Source organism: Salmo salar, chromosome 20, assembly GCF_965601325.2.
Source record: "Salmo salar chromosome 20, fSalSal1, whole genome shotgun sequence".
NCBI classification, from domain to species: Eukaryota; Metazoa; Chordata; class Actinopteri; order Salmoniformes; family Salmonidae; genus Salmo; species Salmo salar.
Window position 1 is genome coordinate 25,928,648 of NC_138310.1, and position 15,233 is coordinate 25,943,880.

Consider the following 15,233-nt stretch of genomic DNA (forward strand, 5'->3'; position numbering starts at 1 on the left):
GGTCTATCCCCAAGGTCAGCCAGTAAAGTATATCAGACGAGAGGAGAGAGGGCGAGAGAGAGAGCAGAGTGTGGTTGTGCAGCCTTAGTGCTTGTTGTCCAAGCTGGGCTGGCTGATTCTGCTGATAGGGCTGCAGGCTGATTGCTGGGCACACAGACATCCCATTAAGAGGGAAACGAATTTCCCACACTGCCTCCCCATTGGTCTAACCTCACCCAGCACAGATTAAAAGAAAACAAAAAAGTGCTGTGTCTGCAATGTCCTACCTACATGCTGTAAAGCTAATATCAAAAATAGGGGTATAGGACATTTACACTGAGTGTACAAAACATGAAGAACTCTTTCCATGACATAGACTGACCAGGTGAATCCAGGTGAAAGCTATGATCGTTTATTGATGTTTACTTGTTAAATCCACTTCAATCAGTGTAGATGAAGGGGAGGAGACAGGTTAAATAATGATTTTTAAGCCTTGAGACAATTGAGACATGGATTGTGTATGTGTGCCACTCAGAGGGTGAATAGGCAAGACAAAAGATTTATGTGCATTTGAATGGCTTATGGTAGTACGTGCCAGGCGCACCGGTTTGTGTCAGGAACTGAAACTCAGCAGTTTCCTGTGTGTATCAAGAATGATCCAACACGGGGTGCGGTTTCAACATGGCTTCGTAAAGATGTGTTCCGAGGCATCTCCACTAAGGTTTGATACTTTTATGTTTTAACCTTTTATCTGTCAAAACGAGAACACACTTTGCACACCTACTGGCTCTAGCAACATTTGGGTGGCATTCTTGGATATGTCTGGAACTGGGAAAACAAAGCGGTAAACAAGAAGACACAACGAAGACTAGCAACAAGATGGCGGATGCTAACGTTATGGAGATACTATTCACCATCCACGCAGAAATGGCTACATTACGCTCTGATTTCATGACCAAACTTCGTTCCTCTGTGTCAAGTCTAAGAGCTGAATTTATGACAGAAGTCCAGTCAACTATAGCAACACTACAAACAACTATCGCGACACAAACCGCAAAAATAAAGGATATGGAAACGTCGTTGACCGACATCGATAAGCGGCTTACCAAATTGGAGACCAAAAACGACGAGCTTACCTCCGAGAACGTGAAGCTAAAAGTTAGTTTAGAGCAGTGGTTCCCAAACTTGTAATAGACCTATACCCACTCAAACATTCAACCTCCAGCTGCATACCCCCTCTAGCACCAGGGTCAGCGCACTCTCAAATGCTGTTTTTTGCCATCATTGTAAGCCTGCCACACAAACACTATACGATATGTTTAATAAATGTAAGAATGAGTGTGAGTTGTCGTCACAACCCCAGCTCGTGGGAAGTGACAAATAATAATAATCAATAATTTTGCTCTTTATTTAGCCATCTTACATATAAAACTTTATTTGTTCATCAAAAATGGTGAATAACTCACCACAGGTTAATGAGAAGGGTGTGCTTGAAAGGATGCACATAACTCTGCAATGTTGGGTTGTATTGGAGAGAGTCTCAGTCTTAAATCATTTTCCACACACAGTCTGTGCCTGTATTTAGTTTTCATGCTAGTGAGGGCCGAGAATCCACTATCACATAGGTACGTGGTTGCAAAGGGCATCAATCTTAACAGCGCGATTTGCCAAGGCATGATACTCTGAACGCAGCACAATCCAGAAATCTGGCAGTGGCTTCTGATTAAATTCAATTTTCACAGAACCGCTTGTTGCAATTTCAATGAGGCTCTCTTGTTTAGATATCGGTAAGTGGACTTGAGGCAGGGCATGAAAGGGATAACGAATCCAGTTGTTTGTGTCATCCGTTTCGGGAAAGTACCTGCGTAATTGCGCACCCAACTCACTCAAGTGATTCGCTATATCAAATTTCACATTGTTGATAAGCTTGAGTTCATTTGCACACAAAAAAACATACAATGATGGAAAGACCTGTGTGTTGTCCTTGTTAATGCAGACACAGAAGAGCTCCAACTTCTTAATCATAGCCTCAATTTTGTCCATCACATTGAATTTAGTTGCGGAGATATAGATTCAGATCATTCAGGCGAGAAAAAAAATTCACCCAGATAGGCCAGTCGTGTGAGAAACTCGTCATCATGCAAGACGTCAGACAAGTGAAAATGATGGTCAGTAAAGAAAACTTTAAGTCTTTCAATTCCAAAAAACGTGTCAATACTTTGCCACTTGATAACCAGCGCACTTCTGTATGTTGTAAAAGCGTTACATGGTCGCTGCCCATATCATTGCATAGTGCAGAAAATACACAAGAGTTCAGGGGCCTTGCTTTAACAAAGTTAACCATTTTCACTGTAGTGTTCAAAACGCCTTTCAAGCTGTCAGGCATTCCTTTGGCAGCAAGAGCCTCTCGGTGGATGTTGCAGTGTACACAAGTGGCGTCGGGAGCAACTGCTTGCACGCGCGTTACCACTCCACTATGTCTCCTGTCATGGCTTTTGTGCCATCAGTACAGATACCAACACATCTTGACCACCAAAGTCCATTTGATGTCACAAAGCTGTCCTGTACTTTAAAAATATCCTCTCCTGCTGTCCTGGTTTCCAGTGGTTTGAAGAAGAGGATGTCTTCCTTAATTGACTCCCCCATAAACGTAACGGGCATATACCAGGAGCTGTGCCAGGCCTGCCACGTCTGTTGACTCATCCAGCTGTAACGCATAGAATTCACTGGCTTGTATGCAAAGCAGCAATTGTTTCAAAACATCTCCTGCCATATCACTGATGCGTCGTGAAAGTGTTGTTTGATGAAGGCATTGTCTGTATAGTTTTTTGGGGCTTTTCCCCCCAGCATTGTCCCAGCCATATCCGCGGTAGCAGGAAGAATTAAGTCCTCCACAATAGTATGGGGCTTGCCTGTCTACTCGGTAGCTCATCATATAACACACTTTTAACCCCTTCTTATTAATGGTATCTGTTGCTTTTATACGTCTTACTCGAAAGTCATCTTAATTCTCACTGAAAAAACTCCCGTGGCTTATTTTCCAAACTGGCATGTTTTGTTTCTAAATGTCTGTGCAAGAGTACAAGGTTTCATTGAGTTGTGAGATAGTACTTTTGCACATATAACACACTGTGGCTGAGGAAAGGCAATACTCCCAACATAAGTGAACGCCAAATCAATGTAGTTCTCATCATATTTGTGCCTCTTTGATGGTCCAAAGTCCGTATCCGTTGTTTGGTGCTTTCCCGGGTACATACGGACCATTAGTGAAATTCCTGCAAGAGAGTGACGGTTAATTTGATTGGATGTTAATTATTTGAATAGGCTTCCTGTATTTGACATTGTGTTGTTACAGTTGAAGTCGGAAGTTTACATACACTTAGGTTGGAGTCATTAAAACTCATTTTTCAACCACTCCACAAATTTCTTCTTAACAAACTATAGTTTTGGCAAGTCGGTTACGACATCTACTTGGTGCATGACACAAGTCATGTTTCCAACAATTGTTTACAGACAGATTATTTCACTTACAATTCACTGTATCACAATTCCAGTGGATCAGAGTTTACATACACTAAGTTGACTGTGGCTTTTAACAGCTTGGAAAATGGCTTTAGAAGCTTCAGATAGGCTAATTGACATAATTTGAGTCAATTGGAGGTGTACCTGTGGATGTATTTCAAGGCCTACCTTCAAACTCAGTGCCTATTTGCATGACATCATGGGAAAATCAAAAGAAATCAGCCAAGACCTCAATAAAAAAAATTGTAGACCTCCACAAGTCTGGTTCATCCTTGGGAGCAATTTCCAAACGCCTGAAAGGTACCACGTTCATCTGTACAAACAATAGTACGCAAGTATAAACACCATGGGACCACGCAGCTGTCATACCGCTGTGGGATGAGACGCGTTCTGTCTCCTAGAGATGAACGTACTTTGGTGCGAAAAGTGCAAATCAATCCCAGAACAACAGCAAAGGACCTTGTGAAGATGCTGGAGGACACAGGTACAAAAGTATCTATATCCACAGTAAAACGAGTCCTATATTGACATAACCTGAAAGGCCGCTCAGTAAGGAAGAAGCCACTGCTCCAAAACCGCCATAAAAAAGCCAGACTACAGTTTGCAACTGCACATGGGGACAAAGATCGTACTTTTTGGAGAAATGTCCTCTGGTCTGATGAAACAAAGATAGAACTGTTTGGCCATAATGACCATTGTTATGTTTGGAGGAAAAAGGGGGAGGCTTGCAAGCCGAAGAAAACCATCCCAAACGTGAAGCACGGGGGTGGCAGTATCATGTTGTAGGGGTGCTTTACTGCAGGAGGGACTGGTGCACTTGACAAAATAGATGGCATCATGAGGACGGAAAATTATGTGGATATATTGAAGCAACATCTCAAGACATCACTCAGGAAGTTAAAGCTTGATCGCAAATGAGCCTTCCAAATGGACAATGACCCCAAGCATACTTCCAAAGTTGTGGCAAAATGGCTTAAGGACAACAAAGTCAAGGTATTGGAGTGGTATTGAAGTCAAGGTATTGAAGCCCTGACTTCAATCCTATAGAAAATTTGTGGGCAGAACTGAAAAAGTGTGTGCGAGCAAGGAGGCCTACAAACCTGACTCAGTTACACCAGCTCTGTCAGGAGGAACGGGCCAAAATTCACCCAACTTATTGTGGGAAGCTTGTGGAAGGCTACCCGAAACATTTGACCCAAGTTAAACAATTTAAAGGCAATGCCACCAAATACTAATTGAGTGTATGTAAACTTCTGACCCACTGGGAACGTGATGAAAAAAAATAAAAGCTGAAATAAATCACTCTACTATTATTCTGACATTTCACATTCTTAAAATAATGTGATCCTAACTGACCTAAGACAGGGAATTTTTACCAGGATTAAATGTCAGGAATTGTGAAAAACTGAGTTTAAATGTATTTGGCTAAGGTTTATGTAAACTTACGACTTCAACTGTATTTCGCTGAACACTAGATGGCTTCATTTTATTTTTGGCAGTGAAATGAGGCTACTCAGGTGAGAAAAAAGCCTCACCCAAATGTATAGCCCCGTTGGAAAATATAAATGGACTGTTTGAAAATATATATACACTACCGTTCAAAAGTTTGGGGTCACTTAGGAATGTCCTTGTTTTTTTAAAGAAAAGCAAATTTTCTGTCCATTAAAATAACATAAAATTGATCAGAAATACAGTGTAGACATTAATGTTGTAAATGACTATTGTAGCTAGAAACGGCATATTTTTTATGGAATATCTACATAGGCGTACCGAGGCCCATTATCAACAACCATCACTCCTCAGCAACGTTCCAATGGCACGTTGTGTTAGCTAATCCAAGTTTATCATTTTAAAAGGCTAAAAGATAATTAGAAAAGCCTTTTGCAATTATGTTAGCACAGCTGAAAACTGTTGTTCTGCTTAAAGAAGCAATAAAACTGGCCTTCTTTAGACTAGTTGAGTATCTGGAGCATCAGCACTTGTGGGTTCGATTACAGGCTCAAAATGGCCAAAAACAAAGACCTTTCTTCGGAAACTCGTCAGTCTATTCTTGTTCTGAGAAATGAAGGCTATTCCATGCGAGAAATTGCCAAGAAACTGAAGATCTCATACAACGCTGTGTACTACTCCCTTCACAGAACAGCGCAAACTGGCTCTAACCAGAATAGAAAGAGTGGGAGGCCCCGGTGCACAACTGAGCAAGAGGACAAGTACATTAGAGTGTCTAGTTTGAGAAACAGATGCCTCACAAGTTCTCAACTGGCAGCTTCATTAAATACTACCCGCAAAACACCAGTCTCAACATCAACAGTGAAGAGGCGACTCTGGGATGCTGGCCTTCTAGGCAGAGTTGCAAAGAAAAAGGCATATCTCAGACTGGCCAATAAAAATAATAGATTAAGATGGGCAAAAGAACACAAGACACTGGACAGAGGAACTCTGCCTAGAAGGCTATTTCCTATCGGTAGGGGCTGTCGTCAAGGCTGTCCTTTATCTCCTGCTCTGTTCTCGTTCATCATAGAGCCCCTGGCTACGGCACCATTTTTTTTTTTTTTAAATGACGGAAAACCACGGGCACATTCCAACACACAGACATCATTTACAAATTAAGCATTTGTGTTTAGTGAGTCCACCGGATCAGAGGCAGTAGGGATGACCAGGGATGTTCTCTTGATGAGTGTGTGAATTGGACACTTTTCTGCCCTTCTAAGCATTCAAAATGTAACGAGTACTTTTGGGTGTCAGGGAAAATGTATGGAGTAAAAAGTGCATTAAGTAAAAGTAAAAGTTGTCAATAATATAGTAAAGTAGTGTCTGGATAAATCAAAAAACTACTTAAGTAGTACTTTAAAGTATTTTTAACTAAGTACTTTACACCACTGGCCATTTATGAACCAATATAACTGATGATTAACATGACTTTTATCTGACATTTTCACACCATGACAGTTGCACATGTAAGTTGCACATGTAAGTTGCCTGAAATGACTCTCACTATGTCTTTCCCCCTGGGCTACGTTCACCCTCACTGATAGAAGTTATGAGCTGTAAAACATCAAACCCATTATATTCCATCTATTAATCCCATATCCTCTCCAGCAGTGACAAAATGACACCATGTATTCTCACAAATCTGATTGAAGTGTCGTCAGGTAAAATCTCTCCGCCACAGAGAACAAGACGTAACAGAGTGAGGGTATTAAAAAACATTTGGGTTTAAATGTGGATATAGAGGAACATGGGTTCAAGTCATCTCATTCCAACAGTACGAATGATGTATGAATGTCAAGTGCAGTAATACTGCATAGTGGGACATAGTTCGCTATGTAAATCAACCCTGAAGTGGGTCAGGGTATTTACCAAGGTCATATAGCTATACCACCAGCAGTACCACCCTCCCTGCTTCCTCATTAATAATCATCTCATCTATACTCTGAGGACAACTATGTCCTTTCCTTTTTCCACCAACAACACACCCTACAATGACTGGAGGAAATATCCCAAACATTACTGAATTGCATGGGAATGAACTGGGAATGAACTGGGGTGTGACAAAATACTGTTGCTTTGGCTAACATCTGTTTGACAGGTTAAGTCTGAGGGGTATGGGGATAAGGTCCTTGTAATAGATGTTGACAGAGAGGAAAGAGAGAAGATAGAGTTTACAGATTCAGGAACTGGATAAACTGAACAGAATTGAGTTGTGTTCAAGCAGAATTGTCTCCTTTGTATCTCTCTCAATTCAATTCAAATTGGATTTTGTTGGCATGGGAAACATGTGTTTACATTGCCAAAGCAAGTGAAATAAACAAACAAAAGTGAGGACACAGTAAATATTGCACTCAAAAAGTAAAAAAAAAGATAGACTTTTCAAGTGTTATATTATCATCAGCTATGTACAGTGTTTTAGCAATGTGCAAATACTAGTACGAATAGTACAATATCTAAATAAATAGATACATATCGTGGTATGTACAATGTTGTTTATCTCTCTCTCCCTTTCCATCTCTCTCTCTTTCTCAGAATGACAAATGAGAACAACATGAACAAATGATGGCAACACAACTAAAATGGTGGGATGATAATCTCTTTAAATCTTAGACAAACACTTAAAAAACCTTCCATTCGCTCCCTCCATCAGGCCATCTTCTTCCCTGCTCGCTCCATAATTTTTTACTTTCCTTCTCCTCCCTTTCTATTCATGATCTCTGTCTACACATACAGATGTGAATGTGTAAGTGTAACCCTGTGTAGTGTGTATGTTTTGTGTGAGGAGAGGTTCATGTCAGATGTATACCTGGTGCTGGGCCTCCTCCAGGTTCCCACTGGCCCACAGAGACAGCCCCAGACGATGGCGGATCTTAGCCTCGTCCTCACGCCGAGCCAGCTGCTCTGCCAGTCGTAGGCCTGGAGAGGGAGGGAGGAAAGAAAGAGAGAGCAAGAGAGAGAGGGATTATACATTTTTAGAGCTATGGTCAGGCACTCAGGAGCTTTTCAGGGTAACAGATGTAAGCATAGCGTGGTACTGATATTCTGACAGTGAACAGGCTTGAATATTTGGCCTCAGTTGTAAAAATACAACTCAGTCTGGGGCTCTCACACACACACACTAAGAGGCTGTTAGGGCACTAATCTGGGTACCTAGTAATCAATGGTAAGGATCGAGTGGCTGAGTAAACAAACACACACGTAATGTTTCTGTTTAAAGGATGTGCAGGACTAACCAAACATAAGAGGCTTAATAGAGTGTAGAGACAACACTTCCGTACTCTGTCTTCGATTACACACTCATACATTAGAGCAAAGAACCAACACATATCATCCACTTAACCACACACACTGGAGATACAAAACACAGAGGATAGATACATCCTGTCTTGAAACTCTTTGTGTAGCTCATCACACTGGTCCATAAACTTCCTCTGAGATTCAGCAGAAACACAGGGATATTTTTCCTGTGTTCATTTAGCATGGCTTTGTCAGATCAGCTGGTGAGAATGCTGTTTGTTTTCCTGTTTCAATCCCTCAAGCAGTGATGCGTATGTCACATTGTTGCATCTGTACTCAGCCTGCCTGCCGACTGCTTGGTTTCACCCAATTACTGTGATGAAACAGACAGTCCCACGGAGGGAAATGATGAAAAAGGACAAAACACTTGGCCACATGTCAACTTTGAGGTGCTAACAGCACAGCATGCAAGCTGGGCATTGAATTGGGCTGCTGACCATGCAAGGCTGTGGATACTAGATTTATATTAGGTAGAATGATATAGTGTATCCTTTCTATTCTTCTGTGACCAGTGGGAAACACGTTTTGTTGGGGGGGAGAGAAAATGGGCCATTATACACTATATATACAAAAGTATGTGGACACCCCTTCAAATGAGTGAATTTGGCTATTTCAGGCACACCCGTTGCTGACAGGTGTATAAAATCGAGCACACAGTCATGCAATCTCCATAGACAAATATTGGCAGTAGAATGGCTTTACTGAAGAGCTCAGTGGCTTTCAACGTGGCACCGTCAAATTTCTGCCCTGCTAGAGCTGCCCCGGCCAACTGCAAGTGCTGTTATTGTGAAGTAGAAACGTCTAGGAGCAACAACGGCTCCGCAGCAAAGTGGTAGGCCACACAAGCTCACAGAATCATCTGTCCTCGAATGCAACACTCACTACTGAGTTCCAAACTGCCTCTGGAAGCAACGTCAGCACAAGAACTGTTAGTCGGGAATTTCATGAAATAGGTTTACATGGGCGAGCAGCCACACAGAAGCCTAACATCTCTATGCGCAATGCCAAGCGTCGGCTAGAGTGGTGTAAAGCTCACCACAATTGGTCTCTGGAGCAGTGGAAACGCGCTCTCTGGAGTGATGAATCACGCTTCACCATCTGGCAGTCCGACGGACAAATCTGGGTTTGGCGGATGCCAGGACAATGCTACCTGCCCCAATGCATAGTGCCAACTGTAAAGTTTGGTGGAGATGGAATAATGGTCTGGGGCTGTTTTCATGGTTCGAGCTAGGCCCTTTAGTTCCAGAGAACGGAAATGTTAACGTTACAGCATACAATGACATTCTAGACAATTCTGTTTTTCCAACTTTGTTACAACAGTTTGGGGAAGGTCCCGTTTCAGCATGACAATGCCCTCGTGCAAAAAAGTGAGGTCCAAACAGAAATGCTTTGTCGAGATCGGTGTGGAAGAACTTGACTGGCCTGCACAGAGCTCTGACATCAACCCCATCGAACACATTTGGGATGAATTGGAACGCCAACTGTGAGCCAGGCCTAATCGCCCAACGTCACTAATGCTCTTGTGGCTGAATGGAAGCAAGTCTCCACAGCAATGTTTTGACATATAGTGGAAATCCTTCCCAGAAGAGTGGAGGCTATTATAACAGCAAAGGGGGAACCAACTCCATACTAATGCCCATGATTTTGGAACGAGATGTTCGATGAGCAGGTGTCCACAAACTTTTGGTCATGTAGTGTATCAAGCGGCCCTCGTCTCACTCTCTCTGCGTTTCCAGACATTCCTGAGAACGTGACCAAGAAGGAACACCCAACCTTGTATTCCACCAGGCCCCCATGGCTGGAGTCAATACTAGAGTCGACCGATTGATCGGAATGGCCGATTTCAAGTTTCCATAACAATCGGAAATCGGTATTTTTGGACACGGATTTGAGCAATGTTTTTTTATTTTACACCTTTATTTAACTAGGCAAGTCAGTTAAGAACACATTCTTATTTTCAATGACGGCCTAGGAACGATGGGTTAACTGCCTTGTTCAGGGGCAGAACAAAAGATTTTTACCTTCTCAGCTCAGGGATTCAATCTTGCAACCTTACGGTTAACTAGTCCAACGCTCTAACCACCTGCTTTACATTGCACTCCACGAGGAGCCTGCCTGTTACGTGAATGCAGTAAGAAGCCAAGGTAAGTTGCTAGCTAGCATTAAACTTATCTTATAAAAAACAATCAATCATAATCACTAGTTAACTACACATGGTTGATGATATTACTAGTTAATCTACCCTGTCCTGCGTTGCATATAATTGCTTAGGTACACATTGCTCACATTGCTCCAATACACTGGCAATACTAAAGTGCCTATAAGAACATCCAATAGTCAAAGGTATATGAAATACAAATCGTATAGAGAGAAATAGTCCTATAATAACTACAACCTAAAATCTCTTACCTGGGAATATTGAAGACTCATGTTAAAAGGAACCACCAGCTTTCATATGTTGTCATGTTCTGAGCAAGGAACTTAAACATTAGCTTTCTTACATGGCACATATTGCACTTTTACTTTCTTCTCCAACACTTTGTTTTTGCATTATTTAAACCAAATTGAACATGTTTCATTATTTATTTGAGGCTAAATTGATTTTATTTATGCATTATATTAAGTTAAAATAAGTGTTCATTCAGTATTGTTGTAATTGTCATTATTACAAATAAAAAAATAAACAAATGTAAAAAAAAACAAAAAAAAACGGCCGATTAATCGGTATCGGCTTTTTTGGTCCTACAATAATCGGTAACGGCGTTGAAAAATCATAATCGGCCGACCTCAATTCAGTCAATTCAGTAAGTAAACAAACATTGCAATTTTTCTCAATGCGGAAAATTTGAATTGAAGTTTGGTTCACTTTTTGAATTGACTGGAATTGAAATGGAGTTGACCCCCACCCTGCTAGGCCCAGCAGCATAGCACACATCTCCCCCCTAGACATCTGCACTGCTCTGTGAGTACACCTTCAGTGCCTTTGAAGCCTGCAACACTTCCCCTCTCTCCTTAAGGGCTCAGACACACCAACAGTGTTTGCTGGCCGAGAGTACTTAGCACCTCTGAACGTAATTTGCAAAGCAAGAATTGTAGAATTGTGTGAAAAATGTTGGCAGTCAGACGTCTACAGCAGGTGGTCCCTAAAACACAGCGCGCTGAATGATCAGCAGACAAACGTGAGATCCACAATCGGTGCGATGTGTGTGAGCATTAACATTCCTCCATATCCCCATTTCCCTCTCTGCCCTCTTTCTCCCTCCTCCAGCTTTCTTCCTTTCTTTCAGAATCTCTCTTTCTCCCTCTCTGTGTGTGACTGGCCTCCTCTAGTCTCAGTAACCCATTTCATCTTGACAGCTGTGGCAGCACTAGCAGGGACAACTCAGGTCTCATTAGTGTCGGGAGCTTGAGAGAGAAAACGGATCGAAATCACCCTCATCCTTCACTTCTCTAACTCCATCTCTCTGAGTCACACTCACTCTCTCTCTCGGAGTTGTTATATGACGAGGACTTATGATGCTTTAAAGGCAATTGAAAAACCTGCATGTTTTGCATACCGCGACAACAGATCCATTGATGACATTGTGCCCTATTCCACCTGGACAAGAGGATTACTTATGTGAGAATATTGTTCATTGACTACAACTCGGTTTTCAACACCGTAGTGCCCTCCAAGCTCTTCAATAAGCTCAGGGCCCTGGGACTAAACCCCTCCCTGTGCAACTGGGTCCTAGATTTCCTGACGGGTCGCCCCCAGGTGGTGAGGGTAGGCAACAACATCTCCTTCACGCTGATCCTTAACACAGTGGCCACCCAGGGGTGTGTGCTCAGCCCCCTCCTATACTCCCTGTTCACCCACGACTCCAACTCTAACATCAAGTTTGCTGACGACACAACAGTGGTATGCCTTATCACCAACAATGTCGAGACAGCCTACAGGGAGGAGGTTAGTGCCCTGGCAGAGTGGTGCAGAGAGATCCGACCCTTATCCACATCGAATCCACACCAATGTGGCCGCAGTGGAGAGGGTCAAAAGCTTCACCAAGGACCTGAAATGGTCCCACCACATCGACACCGCTGTGAAAAAGGTGCAACAGCGCCTCTTCAACCTCAAGAGTCTAAAGAAATTCTGCATTGCCCCCAAGACCCACAAACTTCTTACGGATACACCATCGAGAGCATTCTGTCGGGCTGCATCACCGCATGCTGCACTGCAAGCAACCTCATGGCTCTCCAGAGGGTGGTGTGGTCAGCCCAATGCATCACTGGGGGCACAATTTCCGTCCTCTAGGACATCTACAGCACCCGGTGTCATAGGAAGTTCAAGAAGATCATCAAGGACCTCAGCCACACAAGCCACAGCCTGTTCACTCTGCTACCATCTAGCAGACTTAAGGCAGTACAGGTGTATCAAAGCCTGGACCGAGACTGAAAAACAGTTTACATACTATTTTACCCACGTTATTTGTATGCACTGTATTCTAGTCATGGCCCATTCTATATAACTACTGCTGTACACAGCTGTTCTATTCATATACTGCCCATACTGTCTATTCACACCATTTAGATACACATTCATATTCCGGACTGATATACATTCGTGTAGATTTGGCCTTGTGTTTTAGGTTATTGTCATACTGAAAGGTGAACTCATCTCCCAGTGTCTGGTGGAAAGCAGACTGAACCAGATCTCCCTCTAGAATTTTGCCTGTGCTTAGCTTCATTCCATTTGTTTTTTTTATCCTGAAAAACTCCCCAGTCCTTAACAATTGCAAGCATACCCATAATGCAGCCACCACTATGCTTGAAAATATGGACAGTGGTACTCAGTAATGTGTTATTTTGGATTTTCCAGTGAATTGCTTTGCCACATTTTTTGCAGTATTACTTTAGTGCCTTGTTGCAAACATGATGGATGTTTAAGAATATTATTCTGTACAGGCTTCCTTCTATTCACTCTGTCAATTAGGTTAGTATTGTGGAGTAATTACAATGTTGTTGATCCATCCTAATTTTTCATCTTTCACAGCCATTAAACTCTGTAACTGTTTTAAAGTCACCATTGACCTCATTGTGAAATCCCTGAGTGGCTTCTTTCCTCTCCGACAACTGAGTTAGGAAGGACGCTTGTATCTTTGTAGTGACTGGGTGTATTTATACACCATCCAATTATTAATTTCACCATGTTCAAAGGGACATTCAATGTGTGCTTTTTTTGTTTGTTTTACCCATCTCCAATAGGTCTCCTTCTTTGCGAGGCATTGAAAAACCTCCCTGGTCTTCATGTTTGAATGTGTGGTTGAAATTCACTGCTGGACTGAGGGACCTTACAGGTAATTGTATGTGTGGGGTTCAGAGATCAGGTAGTCATTAAACAATCTGGTTAAACACTATTATTGCACAAAGAGTGAGTCCATACAACTTATTATGTGACTTGTTAAGCACATTTTTACTCCTGAACTTATTTAGGCTTGTCATAACAAAGGGGTTGAATACTTATTGACTCAAGACATTTCAGCTTTTCATTTTTAATCCATAAAAAAAAAATTAAAAAAAGTGTTCCACTTTGACATTATGAGGTATTGTGTGAAGGCCAGTGATAAAATATATCTCAATTTAATACATTTTAAATTCAGGCTGTAAAACAAAATGTGGAAAAAGTCAAGGGGTGTGAATACTGTGTCTGAATCGTGTCCTCTCTCCATCTCTTTTCACATGCTTCCCTCTCTTTATGTTCTCTCCCCTAACTTCTGTGTCACTCTCGTGCTGTCACTGTCAGTGTGACTGTCACTATGTGTGCATTCGGTGTGCCCTGCAGGCACAGTCACATAGTGGTGGCTGAATGAGGAAGTGATGGTGGCTCTGTGACTGGCTACACTATGAAGAGCAACTAGAGACCACTTTAATGGCTGCCTGACAGCTGGTGAAGAGATTCACTACAGCTCCGGGGGCCCATGCACCCTGTGACTTTACACACACACACACACACACACACGCTTGCAGTAGGGCGATACGCACTCCTGTATAAATACACACGCATAAACACACACACAAGGCATTGTGACTGTAAAGAGAATAAAGCCTCAAAGTGTTACCTAATTATAAATTATATGATGAAAATACTGCAGGCATTAAATCTGCTGTGTCTCTCTCCTTCCTGCTGTGAGGCATGTACACACACACAGTCACATGCACACACAAAGTCACACGCGTTGCTTAAGTCACATGCTGTCACTATAGGCACTCGAGTGGAGCTCCTTTCCTAGGCCTCCTTCCAATTAATCTTTTTCAGGATGCAAAAACAAAAAAACAAGCGTGCTGCATAAAAAAAAAGAAAAAAAGGAAAACTGAGAAGAAAAAAAAAACGTGCTTTTTGGTCTGGGTAGGTTGGCTAGAAATAATTGGCTGTCAAGGATAGGAAAAGTAGTAGTGTGCTTTTTCATAACTGGACCAAAGAACAATACAAGGACAGAGCAGGGGACAGTAAGAGGACAGGGAAAACAGAGTGGCCTGCCTCCTTTGTTTCCATTAAAACCCAACAAGCAGGGATGGCACAATGTCTAGGTCACTACAAGCACTGGTGGCTTGGAGGAGAGGAGATGATCATTCTCCCTGTATGCAAACAGGCTTTGGGGAGTAATGCCCTGGGTGTGCCTCTGCATAACGGCTGCTAATGGCACTGATGGCCACACCCCCTACAGCTCTCTCGGAGTCCTGCAAGCTGTTTCTTGTCACGTCCTACCTATGACAAACAATCCCTGCACTGTTATTGACATAATGAATTTTAGAGAGCCAAGGCTGCAGCTTTTTATTTCGCCATCATCTGTAGAGGACAATGAAGCGTGAGAGGCAGGAGTCTGCCAGCCACAGTGTGTGAAAAGGTCCTTTGGCAGCTCATTTGAAAGTGGATATTGGTGTGAAGAATGGCAGTCTGTAAACATGCT

At 42.4% G+C, this 15,233-nt stretch overlaps 1 protein-coding gene across 2 annotated transcripts in view; it reads right to left on the reverse strand.

The window, feature by feature from the left end:
* The window catches only part of LOC106580375 (tetratricopeptide repeat protein 28), a 217,984-nt gene that overhangs the window by 21,048 nt on the left and 181,703 nt on the right, over positions 1–15,233 (reverse strand). For both annotated transcript variants that reach the window (XM_082966301.1, XM_014161362.3), the window contains exon 9: positions 7,799–7,908. In XM_082966301.1, the coding sequence (XP_082822427.1) occupies positions 7,799–7,908 (110 nt within the window). The remainder of the gene's footprint in view (positions 1–7,798; positions 7,909–15,233) is intronic.